This window comes from Sinocyclocheilus rhinocerous, unplaced genomic scaffold (assembly GCF_001515625.1).
Source record: "Sinocyclocheilus rhinocerous isolate Xijiao unplaced genomic scaffold, SAMN03320098_v1.1 scaffold1938, whole genome shotgun sequence".
Lineage (NCBI taxonomy): Eukaryota > Metazoa > Chordata > Actinopteri > Cypriniformes > Cyprinidae > Sinocyclocheilus > Sinocyclocheilus rhinocerous.
Window position 1 is genome coordinate 419,216 of NW_015629065.1, and position 20,247 is coordinate 439,462.

The following is a 20,247-nucleotide window of genomic DNA, read 5'->3' on the forward strand; positions in this document are numbered from 1 at the left end:
ATTGCACACCCCTAAAATAACCAAGCATCTAGTTGTCCTAGATTTTTTTTTTTTATTATATTGTAGTTTGTATGGTTAATATTAATGTAATTGTGAGCAAACTAGGGTTTAACAAAAGGTAATTCGGCCCGCACAAGGGGACATTTTCTCCGATCCGGCCCTCAACCTTAAATGAATTTGACACCCCTGGCTTAGTCCAACCCCGTCTCTGTTGCTTATCCATACAGAAGATGTCAGGCTGCATTTGGGATATATGCAGCAAAAGCATGAATAGATTTCCATAAGTGAATCCCATAGGGAAGACGGTGTCTGTGTGTGTGAGTGTTTCACATCAGAGTAAAGCAGCGCCTTGAGCTTAATATGAATCTGACCCAGAAGTGAGTATGTATGTGGGAGTATGACAGTTCCTCTTCACTTCATGAGCAGTGCTGTGGTACCGTTTCTATATTACATCCGTGTCCTGTTATTTTGATGTCAACTTTAATTCCAGTCGATAGGGATCAAGTTTGGTTTGACATTCCCTGCTGGATAGTTTTATAGAGAGCTTCTAATTAAAAGTGCAGGATTTCCTCATTGCCTGAATTGTTTGTTATTGATTTTGTCTCTGACTCTGTCAGTTCTGCTTCAGTCAGCAGCGTCTCATTAATTCGATTGGTACTTTTAATAGAAATCTGACAAAAGGCACAATGTTGTTTACTCAGCCACAGGCTTTATTTTGCTTGAACAGATGTCATGAGAATAATATGTCTGTCACATCCTCATATCCTCAGAGGTAAACTGATAGCAAACCTACTGAAGAAATGTGCTGCTACAAGATACAAACAAGGTCAAAAATTAACTTTTTTTTTTATTATGCAGATTCTTAAATTACAACATATACATTGGCATATGTGAAAATCAACACAACCTGCTATTTTTTTAAAGGGGGTCATATGACGTTGCTAAAAAGAACATTATTTTGTGTATTTGGTGTAATGCAATGTGTTTATGCGGTTTAAGGTTAAAAAAACACATTCTTTTCCACATAATGTAGATTATTGTTTCTCCTCTATGCCCCGCCTTTCTGAAACACGTCGATTTTTACAAAGCTCATCGGTCTGAAAAAGCAAGGTGTGCTGTGATTGGCTTTGTTGCATCCAGTGAGGATATAATTACTGATTATAATGACTTATACTGTCTTTTTACATGTTGCGTTGCGTATCGCGCTGCGTAAACATAAAACCATGTCTGCATTTGTGATCGGAGAAACGACAAACAACAAGCGCTACTCTACACTGCTCAAAACTAGATCTATAATGAAGGTATGGTCTCAACAAAGAAAAGCATAGGATTCCACTTTTTATTAAATGAATTAACAGTCTCTAATGGAGTGTTGCATTTTTTCCAAATGTAGAAAAGACATTAAGTCCTTCAACCAAGAAAAATTAGCAGGAGGGCACAAGGATTTCCAATGAAGTAGAATTCGCCTTCTGGCTATCAATGAGGCAAAAGCAATAATATCGGCATGACGCTTATTATATAAACCATCGACAGGAGATACTCCAAAAAGTGCAATTATTGAAAAAAAACTAAACTTTTTTTATGACACGTGCCAATAGCAAAGTGCAGGTAAATTAAGCAACCATAAATACATTTCTGACCATCTGTCTGAACATAGCTGACAATACAATTTTTAATTACATAATTCAATTAAATATATGGTAACACTTTATTTTAGGGACCAAATCTTACTATTAAGCAGCATTCATATTACTAGCATATTGGCTGTTTACTTATAAAGCACATACTGTATTAATGCCTTATTCTGCTTGACTATATTTTAGATCCCTTATACTGAAACTTAACAACATTTTACTAACATCTTACTAACTATTAGTAAGCTGCAAATTAGGAGTTTATTAAGGCAAATGTTTATATTAAATATAAATATATTAGAAGTTTATGATTGGTACAATTTAATGTTTTTGAAAGAAGTCTTTTATACTTGCTAAGGCTGCATTTATTTGATCAAAAACACAGTAAAACAGTAATATTCTGAAATATTATTACAGTGTACAATAACATTTCTATTTTAATATAATTTAAAATGTAAATTTTTCCTTTGATGGCAATTACTCCAGTCTTCAGTTTCACATGATCCTTCAGAAATCATTCCAAAATGCTGATTTGGTGCTCAAGAAACATTTATTATTTTCAACGTTGAAACAGTTGTGCTTCTAAATGTTTTTGTAGATTTTTTTAGGATTCTGTTTTCTTGGATTCTTTGATTAATAGAAAGTTCAAAAGAACAGCATTTAGTTCAAATATAAAATATTTGTAACATTCTAAATGTCATTTTAAGGCAACCTTGCTGAATTTTTAAAAATACTTTCATGTAAATGACACATTTGGTGTTGCATGTTATTTTTTTACCTTAGACACTAAGGGTTATACTATGTGGTGTCAGGTGATCTGATCAGGGCTCAAAATTGTGGCTTGTATGAGAGGGTACATGACAGATGGTGGTTGGTATTGGGGGTTTTCGAATGGGGGTGGGATGGTCTGTAGGGACCGCTCGGTTGCCCAGATTCTCTCTCCCCCTGTGGACCCAATCCTCTCCCTTTCCCCCCCAAACAGAAACCCTTAAAGGGGTCATATGATGCGATTTCAATTTTTCCTTTCTCTTTGGAGGGTTACAAGGTCCTGGTGCATAAAGAAGATCTGTAAAGTTGCAAAGACTAAAGTCTCAAATCCAAAGAGATATTCTTTATAAAAGTTAAGAGTTAACCACGCCTACCTAAAACGGCTCCTTCTAACACGCCCCCACATATCTACGTAACTATGTTTTAGCAGCATCATATGACCCCTTTAAACCTTTAGTGCCCTATTTTTCTACTGAAACGAATAATGTACAGGCCTATACCAAATAGGGCTGCATGATTATGACAAAAATCATAATTGTCGATTATTCCCTTGAAATTTCAAGATAACATGTAGAAAGAAAAAAACGCATCTTAAGCACGCAGAATAACATAAGTGGACTTTGAACGATTAATTGCCGCTTTGAACGATTACGTAATTGTGGCATCCATAATTGTAATCACGATTAGAAATTCGATTAATTGTGCAGCCCTAATACCATATGCTGTTCCAACTCATCGTCAATATGGAGCTTTTCAATCTGTCCCAGAAAGCTGAAAATGTTCAGAGCCTGTAAGTCACAAGCATTCAGAGTCTCTCCAACTGTGAATATTGTGTTTTACTCTGATGTGACTGTCACAAGACTACATTTCTTCTCCGTTCCTCTCTTCCTCTCCATCAGCCTGATGCCTTTTGATGTCGCATTTGGGTTAGGAGAGCTGCGGAAGTCCTTGGCCCACAAAGCCAGCTCTGTGTTGATCTAATTGAAAGGCCCCTTGTGAGAGTCTTTGGATGCACACTCACATTCAAACAGAAGCGACACAGAAAAAGCACTTTCTCCCACAGAAACGTCTTGCTCATGGGTTAACCTTACTAGTCAGTGTAATATGCCTCAGGGCATCTACTAGAAGATGACGGCAGATTTTTAGGTTTGTGGCTCACATAGAGACACTTGAATTGGCATCAGTTTGGTGGAAGTGACTTGATACTTTACCTTTCAGAAAAGAAAAGGCGAATAAGAAAGCTTTTGTTATGGTGTGGATACCATAGGGAAATTGTATATTGCCTCTTTCTCACCTTGTTTCCCACCAATTCAGTCATCTCCTGTCACTCCCCTCAAACAGTCTTTGTCCTGCTCTCTCTCTCTGCTCATTTTCAGCATCTTTTCCCCTTTGGCGGTGTGCCCTGGACCCCTCACTCAGCCAGCGCGTGCCTGTAAAGGTTAATGCTAATAATACCAGAGACCTGCCTGAACTCCACTAGGAGGCCTGTGTACACAATTTAAGCTCAAGACTTGGCAAAGAGTGTGTGAAGTTTCAACAGGTTTTTTTGTCTTATTCAGCCTCTAAAAACCCAGTCAGATTAGGACACGGCTATACAAATAAACATGACTTGACTTGACATTTAATGGGCAATAAGCTTTTCCCTGCTTCCTCTCCAGTCCACCTGGGCCATTTGGATGCCAGAAAATGAGTCATTCACAAATCACCATGATTTTGACACACATTAGCATATGCCTGCCCAAATTAAAGAAATGGTTCACACAAAAATGAAAAGTCTGTCATTTACTCACCTTCATGTTGTTCTAAACCTGTATGACTTTCTTCTGCAGAACACAAAAGAAGATATTTTGAAGAGTGTGATAACCAGTGTTTTGGTTACCACAGACTTCCACGGTATGCACAAAAAAGAAACATTTCTCAAAATATGTTCTTTTAGGTTCTTTTTTTAAGCAAGAAAGTATCTCCATGTACAGTAACTTCCATATAACAGCATAGTTCATACAATTCTGTCATTATTTACTCAACCCCATATAGTTCCAAACTTGTCTGACTTGTATACATCCTTTTCTTTCTTCTGTGAAACATGAATAAAAGATTTTTTGGGAGGAGAGTTTTTTTTTTCCTCCATACAATGGAAGTCAGTGGGCTCCAATGTTGTTTGGTTCCCAATTTTTTCCCCTCTGTACAATGGAAGTCAATGGGCTCCAATGTTTTTTTGGTACCCAAATTTTAAAAAAAAATTTTTTTTTTTTGGAGAAATATTTGATTTTTTTTCCCTCTGTACCATGGAAGTCAATGGGCTCCAATGTTGTTTGGTTCCCAACGTTCTTCACTTTTTTTGTGTGTGTGTGTGTGTGTGTTCCGCAGTAGATGGCATGAGGGTCTGTAAACAATGATGGAATTTTCGTTTTAGGGAGAACTATTCCTTTAAATTAAAAGGAGAGAGTGAAAAGGGTTGTGTAAAACTAAATTACAACCTTGAATAAAATTATAAGTGGGCTTCCAAGAAAAAAATATAAAAGTATAGGATAGGGCCCTTTTAATATTCTTGTAATTTTGGTAATTTACATTTTGGCCTAAAGTGAGGGGTTTTACCTTGTAGCTGTCATAATAAATTGCTCTGCGGTAAAATAGAAATATATGCCTAATGTCCTAAAAGATTGGAATTTCTTTCTACATTATAATAGAGAGCGACAACTAAATCATGGCCGCATTATAACTAAAGCGTTAGTATGAGCATTAACAGATGTGTTTTGTACAAAGCAACTATGTTCTGATTTTCCACAAACAATAATTATATCAGTCAGATGTAACTCTTCTTTGTTTTTTATGGCTAGTTTCTTCCACCATAGCCTCATCTTTACTCTTAATACCACGCAATGTGTTGAATGTTTCTCCTGACCCCCATGATCCATGATGGACAGATAAAGTAGTTCATAAGGAGGAGGAGGGACGGCACAGCCTCTGTGATTATAGAATAGATTTGTGAAAGCCTAGAGGAAAGTGCCAGATGGCTGAGAATCTCAAAGCCCTCCGTTCTCTATCAGCCATGACACACAGACATTTCTCCCGCCTCCAGACTTCCATCTCTTTAGATCTCTCGCTCTCTCTCTTGCTCTCAGTCTTTCCCTCAGCCCCCTCCTCACTCTCTTTTCCTCTAGACTTTGCAGTGTTTACTAGCTCCTTCACAGTTGTTGGTCAAAATAACAGGAGTATATTTTAATTTCCTGTTTCTCTTTCTACTGTGCTCATACTGTTCTTCCTGGGTCATTCCTACTCTAAAGTACATTTTCATATCTCTGAGAAATTTTTTTTGGAATAAAATATTAAACTTAGGCATTTTAAAGATGCAAGTTTTTATTTAGTTTACATGCAGCATCATTTCTAGTGGGAAAACAACAGCATTGTTAAGTATTAGCAATGGGTCTGATGGATTATGTGTTGTTTTGTAATCTTAGAGGGGTTTTTTCACTCTAAAACCTTTCATCCAGTTTGATAATATTAGAGAAATTGGTACGGTAGTCATTTTTTCTGGTATTCCTTAGGGTAAAACTTAAGGTAAAGGTATTTTTAAGAGAAATTCCCAATCCACAAGGATTGTGAAGGTGAATCATTCCTTTCCACTTGATCATAATTCTGTAGTAGACTGTGGTGTAATGTTCAGTCTTTTTGAAACATCATCCATCCATGTACATTCCTTTGATTTGAGACTGTCTCCAATTTTTCTCACCCACTTCCTTTTGTTTTCCACTTATATGGCAGACTGCACTCATAATGAAATAAGCCTGGTCCAGCACTGGTCTGTCTGTTCGTGTTAAGTGGACTGAAAGCAACTCACTTAGAGAACTTTTATGCCCTTGAAAGCCGTGATACTTAGCAGAAGTAAATTGATCCTGACACTTGCAATGAGAGTCATTCATCTGAGGGGTTGCATGTGTATGTGTGTGTGTATTTGTACATCTGTAGGTTGATTATTTCCTTCTATGGTTAGGCAATAGTTGGCCATTAGCCTCCAGGATGCTTTGTGCTCTTTGCATGATTCCTTCTGCTTCCACTACACAGACTGTGTTAAATAGGGACACCCTGTAGAGAGTAAACTTGTAGATTATCTCTCCCATTTGATCTGCTTGTTCATTTTATAGCATGACCTATCCAGGACAGATGGGTAGTTTAGATCAGCCCAGTGGGTTGCCTGAGACTGAGCATGTTTTGTGAGGACAGAGTCACTTGTAATGTTCTTGTAATCATTTAACATCATCTGTGTCTTACACTGTAAGAAAATATGAAATTTATGTTAAGAAACGGCATCTTTGGTTGCCAGAACTTTACTATAAGAAAATATGGTAGCAACAGTTTTACAAATGTAACTTCAATGTAACTTTAAAAAATGTAATGTAACTTATAAAAACATATAATTAACTGATATAATGTTAATACACCAAAATACTAAAATCTGTTTTGTACCTTTATAATATAGTGACAACCATCATAAAAACACAGGTGGTAAAAAAAGCCACATAATGAATCAAACTTCATCACAGCTTTTCCACAAATACTAATCTATGGAAGGTTTACAGTGTCACATGCACAAATATAAAACACCATTCATGACAACAAACATGACACTAAAATAATGCAATAAACATTAATTTAATGACATATGAGGTAACATAAAACCCAAAATGTACATAAGTAATAACAAAAAACTAAGAATAAACAATTAAATGAAAAACCATCAAATGAAGGAATTCTGGGAATGTCAGTTTGCATTTTTTCCATTGTAAATTACAAGATTACTTGATTTTCACTTCCAAAAACTGTACATTTAACAATGTCCTGTCTACTGTATCTATTACTGTTTTCATTGAATATAGTAAGGTAACTTTTTACGGTAGCAATTTTACAGTCTTTTACTAATAAAATATTTTTTACAGAATTTTTCTTGCATCGTGATGAAGATGCAACTTTTGGCCCACTGCAGATGCAACCGGTTAGACTCTTGTCTTGACCCAAGTTACAGTTAACATGTTTGCTATGCCCCTGAATCTGTGTTGCATCTCTATGCAGTGAAATACAGCGTCACTCATCTGAGTTGATTTGTGTCAAGGAAAACATTTCATTTGTGGTGCGTTATATGACAGGGTTGGCCCTTTGCTGACCCTGCTGAGATGACCAGCTGGTCTTGACGCGGCCTAAGTAAACGTCAAGCTTAATGATCACCCCTGAAGAAGTGCTAACCTGTTCTCTGTGTGAGTGTGAGGATGTATTATGTGGTTTATGTGTGCATCGGAGAGTAGAAGAGCATAAAGGCTTCTTTTGTTATTAACGTTTACCTTAATTAATAGTACACGATTGTTTGTGCACTAAAGTTCCCAAGACGGAACAATTCCCAGAGCAGATATCCACAAGATCACGAGCGAGGTTGGAGACTTGCATGTCTCTAGGCCAAAGCACATTAAGTCAGCAAGACATTTCTTCTTACCCACCACTTACTGTACTTGCATCACCAAGGGAACATAATGTGTAATAATTGCTCTGTGTTATTTCACAATGATTTGCCAGCATCCCACAGGCACCACATTGGCATCATAATGATGCTAGGATTTGTATTTACCTCTTGACCTCCTAAAGTTTTCTGTTTCTCGTTGTCTGTGTTTAATGTACATGCACAAGAATATTCAAATATTGATCAGAATTTGGTCTCTTTCCTATCTTATGTAAGCACTATGTAAATTATTTGCCATAGCAAAATTAAGCCAATTTTCTTGCTTCTGGAAATAGGACTGCTGAACAGAACAGCTTGTATACTGTGTTCCTGTAATGATCAGAATTTATTCACATTATTCAGAATATCCAACATAACTAAATATTTAAATGTATGTGTCCAAACAAGGATGATTTTGATATTACATACAGACAGTTGTAAACATGCAAAGCTATTAAAAATACAGTCTTAACCAGAAAATGGACGTGATGTTCCTATAAATAAGCTCACCAATCTATTGTATTATTTTCTTCATAGGCTCGTAGGAAAGAAGTGTTCCTGCAGGAGCAATATGGACAGTTCAGTCTGACGGACCCGTTCCTTGCCCTGCAGAGGGACTTTGAGTCAGGGACGGGGTCAAAGGACCGCAGGCCTGTTAGCGCGAATCCCATAACTGTGCTGGAAGCTGTTATGGCCCATTGCCGTAAGATGCAGGAGAGGATGTCTGCCCAGCTCTCGGCTGCTGAGAGCAGACAGAAGAGGGTAAGACCTCAAATTGTGTGTTTAATTGTGTATTCATATATGTTTAACAGGGCAAGACTACAGAAAGGATTGTGTGTGAATTATTCAAAGAATATTTGCATATTCTATCTGAAATAAGTCCTCCTTTCCTGTAGGATTACCTTGATGTGATTAAGTTTGCTGTCAGAGGTTTGCTGAGGTGTTCCTAGTTATTCTCTGAATATATTCTAGTATTCAATGTGTACACCTGTGTCTTTTTCGGGGGTGTGTAGTAATGTGTCTACATCAGCTGCACTGATACTGTTCTGGCACAAATAGTGACATGAAATCAAGACTTGGAAGGCAAAATCCAGTTTTTCTAACCTCCACATAAGCATAGTACATGTCAGAAAACAGTAAGAAAGAGAGTGCCAGACAAGGAGAGCAATGACGGTATAAAAAGAAGAGGAGGTGTTAGAGAAGGAGAGAAATGGATGCTAAGCTCTAAAACACTCTGCCAAACACATTCGTAAATCTATATCTTACAATTTGAGCTAGTACTACGAAGAATACAAGCTACATGATATCAAAGCTGGCCTTGAACTTTAAAAACACACACAGGCGTGCTTCTTCCAAGTGACCCTTGGCCCATCACTGCACACCATTTCTGCAGACCATATATCAGCTGTGTCCACCATCTCGGTGGCTTCAGTGATATTTTAGGATAGGCCTATTATATATAACAAGATACAGTTTATATATAGGTACATAGCATGCATATTTACATGTTACACTGACAGTGAGAGAACTGAGCTCTCTGTTCCAATAATAAACACTTGTACTTGGTTGTTATGGTGACAGTTCTCTTATTGCATTGGTACAGTAGTTGTATGTTATTACAGTGATTTCTGTCTGTTTCTAGCCACTGTGCCTAATGTTTTCTCATTATTTCTGAGCAAGTATTAATTTATTCATAGGCTAAGCAGCTCAAATCTGTAAATAAAGCCTGAAATGTTATCTGTAACATGTAGTGTGAATAAGAGCTAATTGGTCATCTTTGTTTCCTGGAAGTATTGTATTGCAGCAGTTGATGGTAGTAGTGTGTCCCCTATTTTGATATTCAATTTTCATATTAAAAGAAACTGATACCTCAAAGGTCAAACTGCTATCAAACATGATTGATGTGATCATCTCAGCCAATACCTTGGCACATGAGTACTGATCCCTTGACCTACTTTACAAAGATACAGCTAATTAAGCCAGTCTCCAAAATAGACATTGGGGTTTATTAATAGATTTTTTTTTAATTGTGTGGCTTATAAAACATAGAAAAACACTACAACTGATAAATTAATGCAAACGCTTCATTAGTGGAGCTTAGACATAAGCAGAAAGTTATTTAAGGTTAACATAGAGTGACCTCTGATTTCAGGACATTTTCTCCAAGTTTTGTTGTACTAGATTTTAAAGTCATTTTTTAATTTTCTCATTGTCCACTGGACTGACAAACCTTTAATTGTTTAATAATCAGTGTCTTGCTTTATGTGTGTGTTATCTACTCTCTGCGAGTCTCACGTTTGCCCTGCTGCTGCTGTGTCTAGCTTGAAATGGAGAAACTGCAGCTGCAGAGCCTGGAGCAGGAACACAGGAAGCTGTCGGCTCAGCTGAAGGATGAGCGAGAGAAAAATAAACACGTGGTGATGTCACTGGTGCATGAATGCAAGCAGCTAGCTGCTCGTGTAGTCGAAGAGAACCAGCGCTTTGAGGAGCTCTCGTCCCGCACTGAGCAGGAAGGCCGCTCCGTGGGACGACTGGAGGAAGAACTGGCATCTGAACGACGTCGTAGCCAACAGATGGAAGCGGAGATGGAGAAACAGCTGGCCGAGTTTGACACAGAGCGAGAGCAGCTACGGTCCAGGCTTAGCCGCGAGGAGATGCGTGCTGCGGAGCTGCGAGCTGAAAGTGAGAATCTCCGCCAGCAGGTGGAGCAACTAAGAACTGAGCGATGCAAAGACGCCCCGCCACTGCCTTCTGCCCCAGTTAAACCCAAGACTGTGACATCTGTGGCTGTGGGCACTGAGGCCACTGTCTGCAAGACTGCCTCCTCTCAGACAGATGTACCGCTGGAAAATGAAGGGGCTAAGAAGGTGCCACTTTCCATCCCCGTCAAGCCTACAGGTTCCACCTATGCTAGCATGAACCTACCTAAGACTTCCAGTGTGGGACGGGGGCTACACCACGGGAGCTCTCAGGCAGAAAATGGAGGAGAGGGCCAAACGCATGCGCATGGTTCACATTCACCTGGTGTGTCTGCTACCTTGCCAACTGGGGTCAGTCCACGTGTCCAGGCGGCCCGTTACAAATTCCAACCCTCTGCTTCGGAGCAGGACCAAAATGGAACCGCAAACCAGAGCCCCCCTTCCCGCGATCTGTCCCCCACAAATCGAGACAACTTTGCAGCCAAACAGCAGGCACGCCACACAGTCACACAGGTTCTCTCCCGCTTTACAAGCCCTCCAGCAGGGGGGCCCCCTGCAGCCCTTCGCCCTGGTCTGCCACACTCTGCATCTGAGGGGGGACCATTCACCGGGCGTTTGGGCCACCCCCAGATGGGCCTTAAATCACCAACTGTGGCCCGCATCGACCGGGGTAACCCACCTCCCATCCCACCAAAAAAACCAGGACTGTCCCAGACACCTTCCCCTCCACACCCACCAATCAAAGTAGTAGGTGAAGCCAGCAGGTCCCCAGGAACAGGACTGGGGGTGGGCCTTGCCAAATCAACTGCCACCCCTCAGCTTCCACCAAAGCCCTCCTTAGATTTGGGCGGTACAGTCCCAGCCTTGACTGCGTCACAGGTGGGTGCTTCCTGTACTAGCTGGCCGTGGGGGTCGCAGCCGACAGCAGCATGTGTGGAGTGTCCCCCTGTCACCACCTCCTCCACAGCTACCATTGTCAGTAGCCCCTCCATAAACCCTCCTAGTCTTCTGTTCCATAGTCCCCAGCACCCGGGCAGCCCCCTGGCAGCAGCATCAGGTAAAAGGGTGCTCAATTCTTCACCCTTGCTTTCACTGCTTCTCCTCTCTACTCCCCTGCTTTTCCATACTTGATGTATTCTACAGTAAGTCCTAGCAGAGGAGGACATAGACTTGGAGAAACCAAGAGAGGAGTATTCATACACTACTAGGGTTATCTGCCAGTTGAAATGCAGTACTTCAACGTAACCAAGAATATTTGTAAGATTCTTGAGGGCACCCATATCAGGACAGGTTCTTGACTTCACAAAAACCCTTTTAGATACGAATAGGTCAGGTTGACCCTCACTTGACAAAGCAGGTCTCTAGGGGTCTTTCCTGTAACCCATTCTGAAGCTGATGCCAGAGGCTGCTCTATCCCCTTTCCTCCCATTGACCTACAGCATGGTTCTGCCTCTCCTGTGTTCCACCACTAACCTGTTTCCCACAATGTCTTATATTAACCACTCCACCGTGTCCATGCCACCATCTGTTTCTTTGTTTTACCGGCTGTAGAGAAACTTGAAACCTGTGAATGTGGTGTCATTCTCTGCATTTTTAATGTTTAATGCCATTCTTTCAAAGATGTTCCTAGACAGCTAACCCAATATAATTGTATTTGTCAAGATCTTGTACTTAAATATTCCTAAATATGCCTGCCTGCATTTATTCTCCACAACAGTATGCACTTCTACATCTGAATTATACTGTTGATGTCTTTGAGAACTGTAAATTCATATCTTAGAGCATAGTTGTCTAACCCTGCTCCTGGAGGGTCAATGTCCTGCAAAATTTAGCTCCAACCAGGCCCGGTTCTACAGGGGTGCTATGCACCCTCAAACGAAATCAATAGCACCCTCAGTTAAAGCTGTAATAATGGCATTTTATTGCAGATTTGGCAAACTATCCAGGGCAGTGCATTATGGTTTGCGCACTGGAGACCGATTTCTGTTTGAATGTGTTTTTGCTGCATTGAGCAATGTAGCCAATTACGGACTTAATATATATATATAATAAGGTTAGAGCACCCTCACTAATTTAAGAAGCACCCTCAGTGATTTGATTCTGGAGCCGGGCCTGGCTCCAACACACCTTTCTGGAAATTTGCAGTGTTCCTGAAGACCTTGGTTAGCTGGTTCAGGTGTATTTGATTGGGGTTGGAGCTAAACTCTACAGGACAGTTGCCCTCGATGTGCAGAAATGGACACCCTTTTAGAATAAAACGATACCTTCCATAAAGGCCAGCATAGATTAACAGGAATGTCCTTGCTGATCTGGCTGGTTAGTGCCAATTTGTTGTTAGTCTAGCTGGTGGCTGCTCAAACAGCATGGTCTTTCTTGTAAAGTACATCAGTACATCCAACGCTGATGACCAACATAAAAAAACACAACATATGCTGGTCTTTTCAGCAGGGTAGCTCCAAAAAAGCTTTGACAAAGATGTCAGTTAGGTAGAGTCATGCATTGGTATGTAAGCCAAAAGTATGAGACAGCTCCAACTGCAGTTAGATTTTCCCCTTGGAAACAGTGTCAGAAGCTTTAGAGTTCTCTCACATTTTGAAATACCACCCTGTCTCTGTAGGCCTCTTCATAGCTCTCTGAGAGCACCAGAGAAAGACAATTGTAACGCCAGTGAAAGCAGAGCAAGTATTCCTGCAAGTCTTCCTCTTCATTGTCACTAGAGACTAATCCACAGGGCAGCTCTGAGAGATGTCGGTAGCTAGCTGTCATCGCTAAATGCTAAAAATTAGCACTTTTCTCCCTCTCTCTGCAGCCACTCAGCCATGGCAGTTCTCTGATGCTCCTCTGCTCTTTCTGCCACCCATTTTAATCCAGAAAAGAACCAATAATCTTATGCTTTCCACTGAACTTCAATGAAACAGCCTATCTCTCTCACTTCAACTCCCTCCACTAACCGAGATAAACATAGAGAATCCCTAGAGACAAAGCTATTTATAAACATGCCCTAGCATTAGCAATCAGATACTAGACTAGTTACATCCACACTCATTTGAATTCTGTTTTCATAGGTACCAATTAGCCAGTAGTATTCCCTGTGCTTTGTCAAAATTCATCTGTTTCTCTGCTGTAGTTTCCATCTTTCTAATGCTGTCTAATTGACGTGTCTCACACAATCTGCTTTATGTTTAGAATGTTTTAGTTTGACTGACACAATCTGTGATGCGTGACTTTGATTAATGTACCATAAACTGCCTGCTGCCTGATTTAATTTATCTGGCTGAGTTTTGTCTTTTATTTGACTCTTTGGTTTTAACCTGATCCAAAAACAGATGAAGTTGACTAGCATTTGAAAAAGGATCTGATTACTAGGAGAGAGGGTGTGAATTGTAGATACACTCTTTAGAATAATACATTTCCAATGTTGTGCCAAAATGTGTACATCACATGAACATATACCCTTTGTTTTGACTGAATTTGGCTTACTTGCATTTCCTTTAGAACACAAATTTTTGTGTGTTCATCTCTCTGGAGAGGAATTTGGTTGCTGAACTACAAAATAGTTGTCTCAGTTAGGGCTGTGCGATTAATCGAAATCGAATCGAAATCGCGATTTGAGACGTTGCGATTTCCTAATCGCAAAGCCTGCGATGTGGACGCGATATTACTCTGTTCCAGAGCATATGCATGACTGCCAGCCTTGAGTTGCAATCTTACTGGCCCTGGGCAAGAGTGAGCGCACCTCCGTTCTCCCCAATCAGCACTGCTCTAGCCAACTGCTCAGTCAGCACTGCGCTAGTGGCAGTGGCCTTAAATTATTTCTGAATGACAAATGGAGTCGTTCTTCTGGGTAATGTTTTGGATCAGAGAACACATTTTGACACAATACAAGCACCCTGCCTCACTAGTTACTGCTGTTGCTTGAACCCTCCCAGGCTGGTGTCCCTCCATAGTCCCCTCGCTAACCTGCGGTGACCCCGTCCCCCTGGATGACGGGCAAACCCTTCTCCTCCAAGCTGCTTCCCAGGGAAATGTCACTTTATTGTCTATGCTGCTTAACCAAGATCCACTATTGGATATTCATCACCATCAACATGAATTAACCTCTGCCTTGATCTCTGCTGCTCTTAATGGACACACAGGTACGTGCTGTGCAGATTAGCATTTCTATGCATGAAATAATTTAAATTTTCTTACTTTGCATAAGTTTTGCATGAGACATTATCCAGTGATTGTTTTTCTATAGATCTAGAATTACTATACTGTATATATATTTATAATATGTAAATAATGTTTTAATGTCTATTTTTTTAGACTGCTTAAATTTTCTGCTGGCTTCAGGGGCATCTGCTGATGCTGTTGATGAAACAGGATTTACGCCGTTACATGCCGCTGCTGAAAATGGTCACCATGGGTGAGTCCTCTCTTCTCAATTCCCTCGCTTTTGTGCCATTTTAAGTCTTTTATTTTGTTTTCAAGAACAGACAGTTTGCGCCTCATATTGCACTGTTATTAGCATCATATCAGGTGATCTGATCATAAGTTGTCAGGTGAGATAGATTGAGTTTTACAAAAAGTTGTCACTTTTTTTCCAAGTATACTTGCAAATTTTAATCTCTTGTGCATTTTTAGGGGATTTTTGGTCCCACTTTATATTAGGTGGCCTTAACTACTATGCACTTACATTGAAATTAATATTTGATGCAATGCACATATTGTGTACATACATGTTTTTACATTGTACTTATATTTTTAAAAAAACCTGCATGTAATTACATCTGTAATTCATTTCTGTAATTACATTTATAACTACACTGTTGACCCATCCCTTAAACCTACCCAAACCACCAAACCTGTCCCTAACCTTACCCGTATCCCACCTCAATAGCAGCAAAAGTTTTTTGCAATACAATAAGAACACAATAAGTACATTGTACTTATTTTTTTGATGTTAGTACATAGTTGTTAAGGCCACCTAATATAAAGTGGACCAGATTTTTGTATGGGACTGTTCTTTTAAAGCCGCATGTTACAGGCTTGTATAAAAACCTTGCTTTAGCGCATTAAATAACTGACAGGTGAGTAGGTGGTATGCATCAAGAAGGATTAGCATTTAAAATAAAATGTGATGTACTCATATGCGCTTGTGACTACCTCAGTATGTGGATTGAGTATCCAAATGACAAAATGTTTTGGATCTCTTTTGGACATGTATTTAGCGCTGCCCAGTTGTGACCAGGGTTTGCGCAATTTCATGTCTCTGATGTGTTTCTCTATGCAATGATATCTGCTCTGTCATTGGTAGGTGTGTGAGAGCTCTTGTGAAATGTGGAGCTGATTTGGAGAGGGAGTGTTCGCAGGGAATGACCCCTCTGTACCTGGCCTGTGAACAGGGACATGTGGAGTGTGTGAAAGTCTTGCTAGACGCAGGAGCGGACTGTTCACATGTCACGACTGTGAGTTTTTAGATCCGCACTGACACCAGTGTCACACAAATGTCAATTACATTCTGCGTTCCTGAACACTTTAGGAAATACTGCCCCTCTTTTCATCTCCATGGTTACCTTAACAGTTGAGCGTGGGTATTTCACTGTCTGTGTGTTGCTCAGAATGTAATCACGGTGCCTGTTTTAGAAACACTTAATTATGCCCTAGATGTTTTCTCAGTTTTCTCTAATTTACTGGGCTTAACATAACCCAAAATATCCTGGGAAATTCTAAATGTCTATATTAATGCCATTTTTATTTGCTGGTTGGTTCATCTATTTGTGCAGTTTTTAATATTTTTGTGATCTGCTTTATTGTAAGTGTGTGTGTATTGGTAGATTAGTATGTTTGTGGAATTTAAAAAAATAATATAAATAACAGTACTGCAAATAAATACAAAAACATGCATTCTAATATGAATAATAATAATTACATAAATAATTACATCTATTTTCATATGATTTTTTTTATTTTTTTATTGCACAATTATTGGATTTCCTCAAAAAGACCCTTTTTTTCTACCTGTTTACCCCTTAAACTTAAGTGTTTTTTGTTCACAGGACAACTGCACAGCTCTGCACGCTGCAATTAATTCAGGTCATGTGGGCCCTCTGAAGCTCCTGCTACACCACCCATCTCCTGAACCAGACCTGGGTCTCCCTGCATCTCCTTCAGGCCCCAACCAGGAGCTCCAACACCCTGGCATAACCAAGGCCAGTCAAATTCTCAACCACAGTAACCAGGATGGCTGGACTGCTGCCCATATTGCTGCATCCAGGGGCTACAAGGTGACATGTTTGATGATGAGTACACAGAAAACAAGAGTTAGAGGAGACTGATAAACACAGATGGTGCCTTGCATGCTTATGTATCTCCTGGTTTACAGAAATGCCTGGAGGTTTTGTGTAACCACAGTCAACAGGACATGGAGATGAGGGATAAATGCAATCGCACCATACATGATGTTGCCACGGATGACTGCAAAGACCTACTAGAGAACCTGGGTAAGTATAGTTTGAGCGATGGAGCTTTGTACAAATGTGATAGTTAACTTGATAATTGACCCCTGCCTTAACATTCAACTTTTGATTTCTACACTATTTTAGACTGGTACATAGTGGTTGTACAGGTGCTCATGAGCTCACCAGAGCGTCTTTGCCCTGTGGATCTCCTAGAGGATGGCTGCGCTGTTGGCAAAGTTACAATTCAGCGCCATACTAGCTGGGAAGAACTAACAGGAAGCTTGAGTCATCTGCTGACCAGTCACCTCCAGCTAATTTGTGGGAGCTGGGAACTGGAGGAAGCTCTGGGCAGGGCAGACACTTTGGGGCTCTCTTCTAACAGCATGGCCTCTGTAGTTATAGGTAAACACATCTACTGTACATCTTACAATGTAGCTAGCTACTTGCCTAGAAATTAAGATGAATTTGCTTCAATTTAACTTGATTCTCTCCATAGCTTTAGGTGTTATGTGTTGTGTTTAATTAATAATAATACAAATATCTCATGAAAATTCACCTCAAAACCAAAAGAAAATGTAAATTCACTACTATTTAAAAGTCAGAGGTTAATTAGATTTTTTGTTTGAAAGGAGTCTCTTATGCTGACTAAGGCTGCATTTATTTGATCAACAATACAGAAACAAATTGTAATATACTGAAATATTATTAAAATTAAAAATAAAAGTTTTCTATTGTAATATATTTTCAAATGTAATTTATTTCTTAGATGACCGAGCTGAATTTCCAGCAGCCATTACTGCGTCATTACTAGTCTTCAGTTTCACATGAGCTGATTTTGGTGCTCAAAACATTTTCTTATTAATGTAGAGGGCAGTTGTGCTAGTTGTGCATTCCTTGATGAATAGAATTTTCAAAAGAACAGCTTTTATTTAAAATAGAATTTTATTGTAACAATGTAAAAGTGTTTACTGTCACTTTTGATCAATTGAATGCATCCTTGCTGATTAAAAGTATTGATTTCTTAAAAAAACTCACTGATCCCATCTTTTGAATGGTAGTGTATATAATTTATGTATCCCCCTCTTGCATAAAAAAAAAATCAAATTTTTATTTCTGTAATGCAAAGAAATATATATTATTCGAACTGTAAATCACAATTTTAAGTATATATCACTGTAGTAATTTTATATTATTGTCTCCAAACAGAATAATTTTCATTCTGGTTTTTCATTTATTTATTTGTTCCATTTTTTTTTTTTTTTTGGCTTTATGGTAATTTGCAATATCACAATGCAAAAAAAAAAAAATCTTAATGGTCCTAAACAGCATTTTTTTATTATTAATTTATTTTGACATGAAATATGACCTAGACATTTCTTCACCCTTTCACTCACATATTTGGATGTACAGTGCAGAAGCAGCCATGATTATTTCATGATTTCTTTGAAATGCATCCTGTAGCGTAGAGACACGTTTGCAATGGCTATTCTTAGATGGCCCCAGCCTCCTGAACAGCTGCAGCACTTCCTGAATTGCCCCTGGTCACTGTTCAAGTTTTAATTTCCCCACCTCAGCGATTTTATACTGCTGTTGTCATAGATGCAAGAAAAAAGAGATGACCAAAAAGCCCAGTATGTTATAAATATCAAATATAACTGTCACTAGTATGATTTGTGGTATAAAACTTCTGAATATAGAACGCAGCACACATCCACACAAACATGCTATTATCTACTTGTGTAGGCTCTTCAGTAGTTATGCTGACACTGGCTCTAGTGAGCGTGAAGTTAAAATGGCTCTTGTCTTGGCTGTCGTCCAACACCTCAGTGGGCCAAGTAGGGAAGGACGTGGGATAGAGGCCTAACTGAGCTTGGCTCGACCCGAGGGTTGTCATGCAGGGCTGCTGAAAATAAACTAGCCTTCGCCAAGTTCTCACCTATCTCTTTCACACCCCTCTGGCCTTCTCCCTCTCTCTTTTGCACTCTTTCTCTCACCACTTCTTTTTTTTTGTTTACACTCAACTCCTCCCTTAAGACAAGATGTTTCCAAACACCAAGAGCAGATGTCAAAATGAAGCGATTTGGCCTACAGAGAGCAACGTGATGACTACCTACTATTCCTTACACAAAACATGAGGAGACTGACAGACAGAAAAGAGAGAGAGACGAGGATTTGCAGGATAAAAGCTGATTTATCATGGCTCTCAAGTTTGACATACAGTACTACTGTAGATGAAAACTGCTCCCATGTCAGTTAGGATTACACATCCGTGTCTTTCACCATAGGCGGACACATAAATCTAGCCGATGTACCTCTCTTGAATCCTCTAGTTAAACTGTTACCTTTATGCGTGTGTATTTCAGGTGATGCTGTATGGTTGCCAGGGCAGGAGCTGCCTCAGTCTCCTTGGGACCTCGTTCGGAAGCGTCTGAGTCGACGCATTACCATACATCTTAAAGGTGGGCTTTGTAACCATTTCATTCAGTCTCTTTAAACTAAGGCCTGATTCACACTACTTTCACTACTCAAATTGCTAAATTTAATAATATTTCAAAATTGCATTGCTTTTACTATATTTTTAAATGCTTTGAATTTTTGAATGAATATGAAATAAATGCAGCCTTGGTGAGAATAAGATACATATTAAGGTAACATTAAAAAAAATCGGTAACACTTTATTTGAAGGTGTCCTTGTTACAGTTACATGTACTTACTATTATAATAACAATTAATTATGCATAATTAATTGTTATTATAATAGTAAGTACATGTAGTTAATTAACATTACTCAGTACTTAAATGTATAATTACACTGTAATAAGGACATCTTAAAATAAAGTGTAACCAAAAAATCATACAAAGCCCTATTCCTATAAACGCTATTCTTTCTCTATTTTTTTTAATTCTATGTACTTGTTATCTTTTTAATTATAAAAAATAATAACTTGACCCTCTAACACTAGCTCTATCTATTCTGTCTCTTTTCTATTTTCATTCATTGATACATTTATGAAATGTATTCAAATACATACAGTACTATTCCATTTAGGATCAGTTTTTTTAAGGAATTAATATTTTTATTCAGCTAGAATGCATTTAATTGATGAAAGGTGACAGTAAGACATTTATGGTGTTACAAAAAACGTATTTAAATAAATGTCATAATTTATTTATATTTAAATAAATGCAGAAAAAAAGCATCATGGTTTCCAAAAAAA

General features: G+C 39.0%; 1 protein-coding gene across 2 annotated transcripts in view; it reads left to right on the plus strand.

Annotated features, from left to right (window-relative positions):
* The window catches only part of LOC107738687 (cortactin-binding protein 2), a 51,037-nt gene that overhangs the window by 19,227 nt on the left and 11,563 nt on the right, over nucleotides 1-20,247 (plus strand). Inside the window, exons 3-11 of one of the 2 annotated variants that reach the window (XM_016550477.1) lie at nucleotides 8,425-8,649; nucleotides 10,209-11,643; nucleotides 14,516-14,722; nucleotides 14,895-14,994; nucleotides 15,886-16,036; nucleotides 16,628-16,855; nucleotides 16,954-17,071; nucleotides 17,174-17,431; nucleotides 19,393-19,488. In XM_016550477.1, the coding sequence (XP_016405963.1) occupies nucleotides 8,425-8,649; nucleotides 10,209-11,643; nucleotides 14,516-14,722; nucleotides 14,895-14,994; nucleotides 15,886-16,036; nucleotides 16,628-16,855; nucleotides 16,954-17,071; nucleotides 17,174-17,431; nucleotides 19,393-19,488 (2,818 nt within the window). The remainder of the gene's footprint in view (nucleotides 1-8,424; nucleotides 8,650-10,208; nucleotides 11,644-14,515; nucleotides 14,723-14,894; nucleotides 14,995-15,885; nucleotides 16,037-16,627; nucleotides 16,856-16,953; nucleotides 17,072-17,173; nucleotides 17,432-19,392; nucleotides 19,489-20,247) is intronic. The other variant, XM_016550478.1, reaches the window with a different exon arrangement.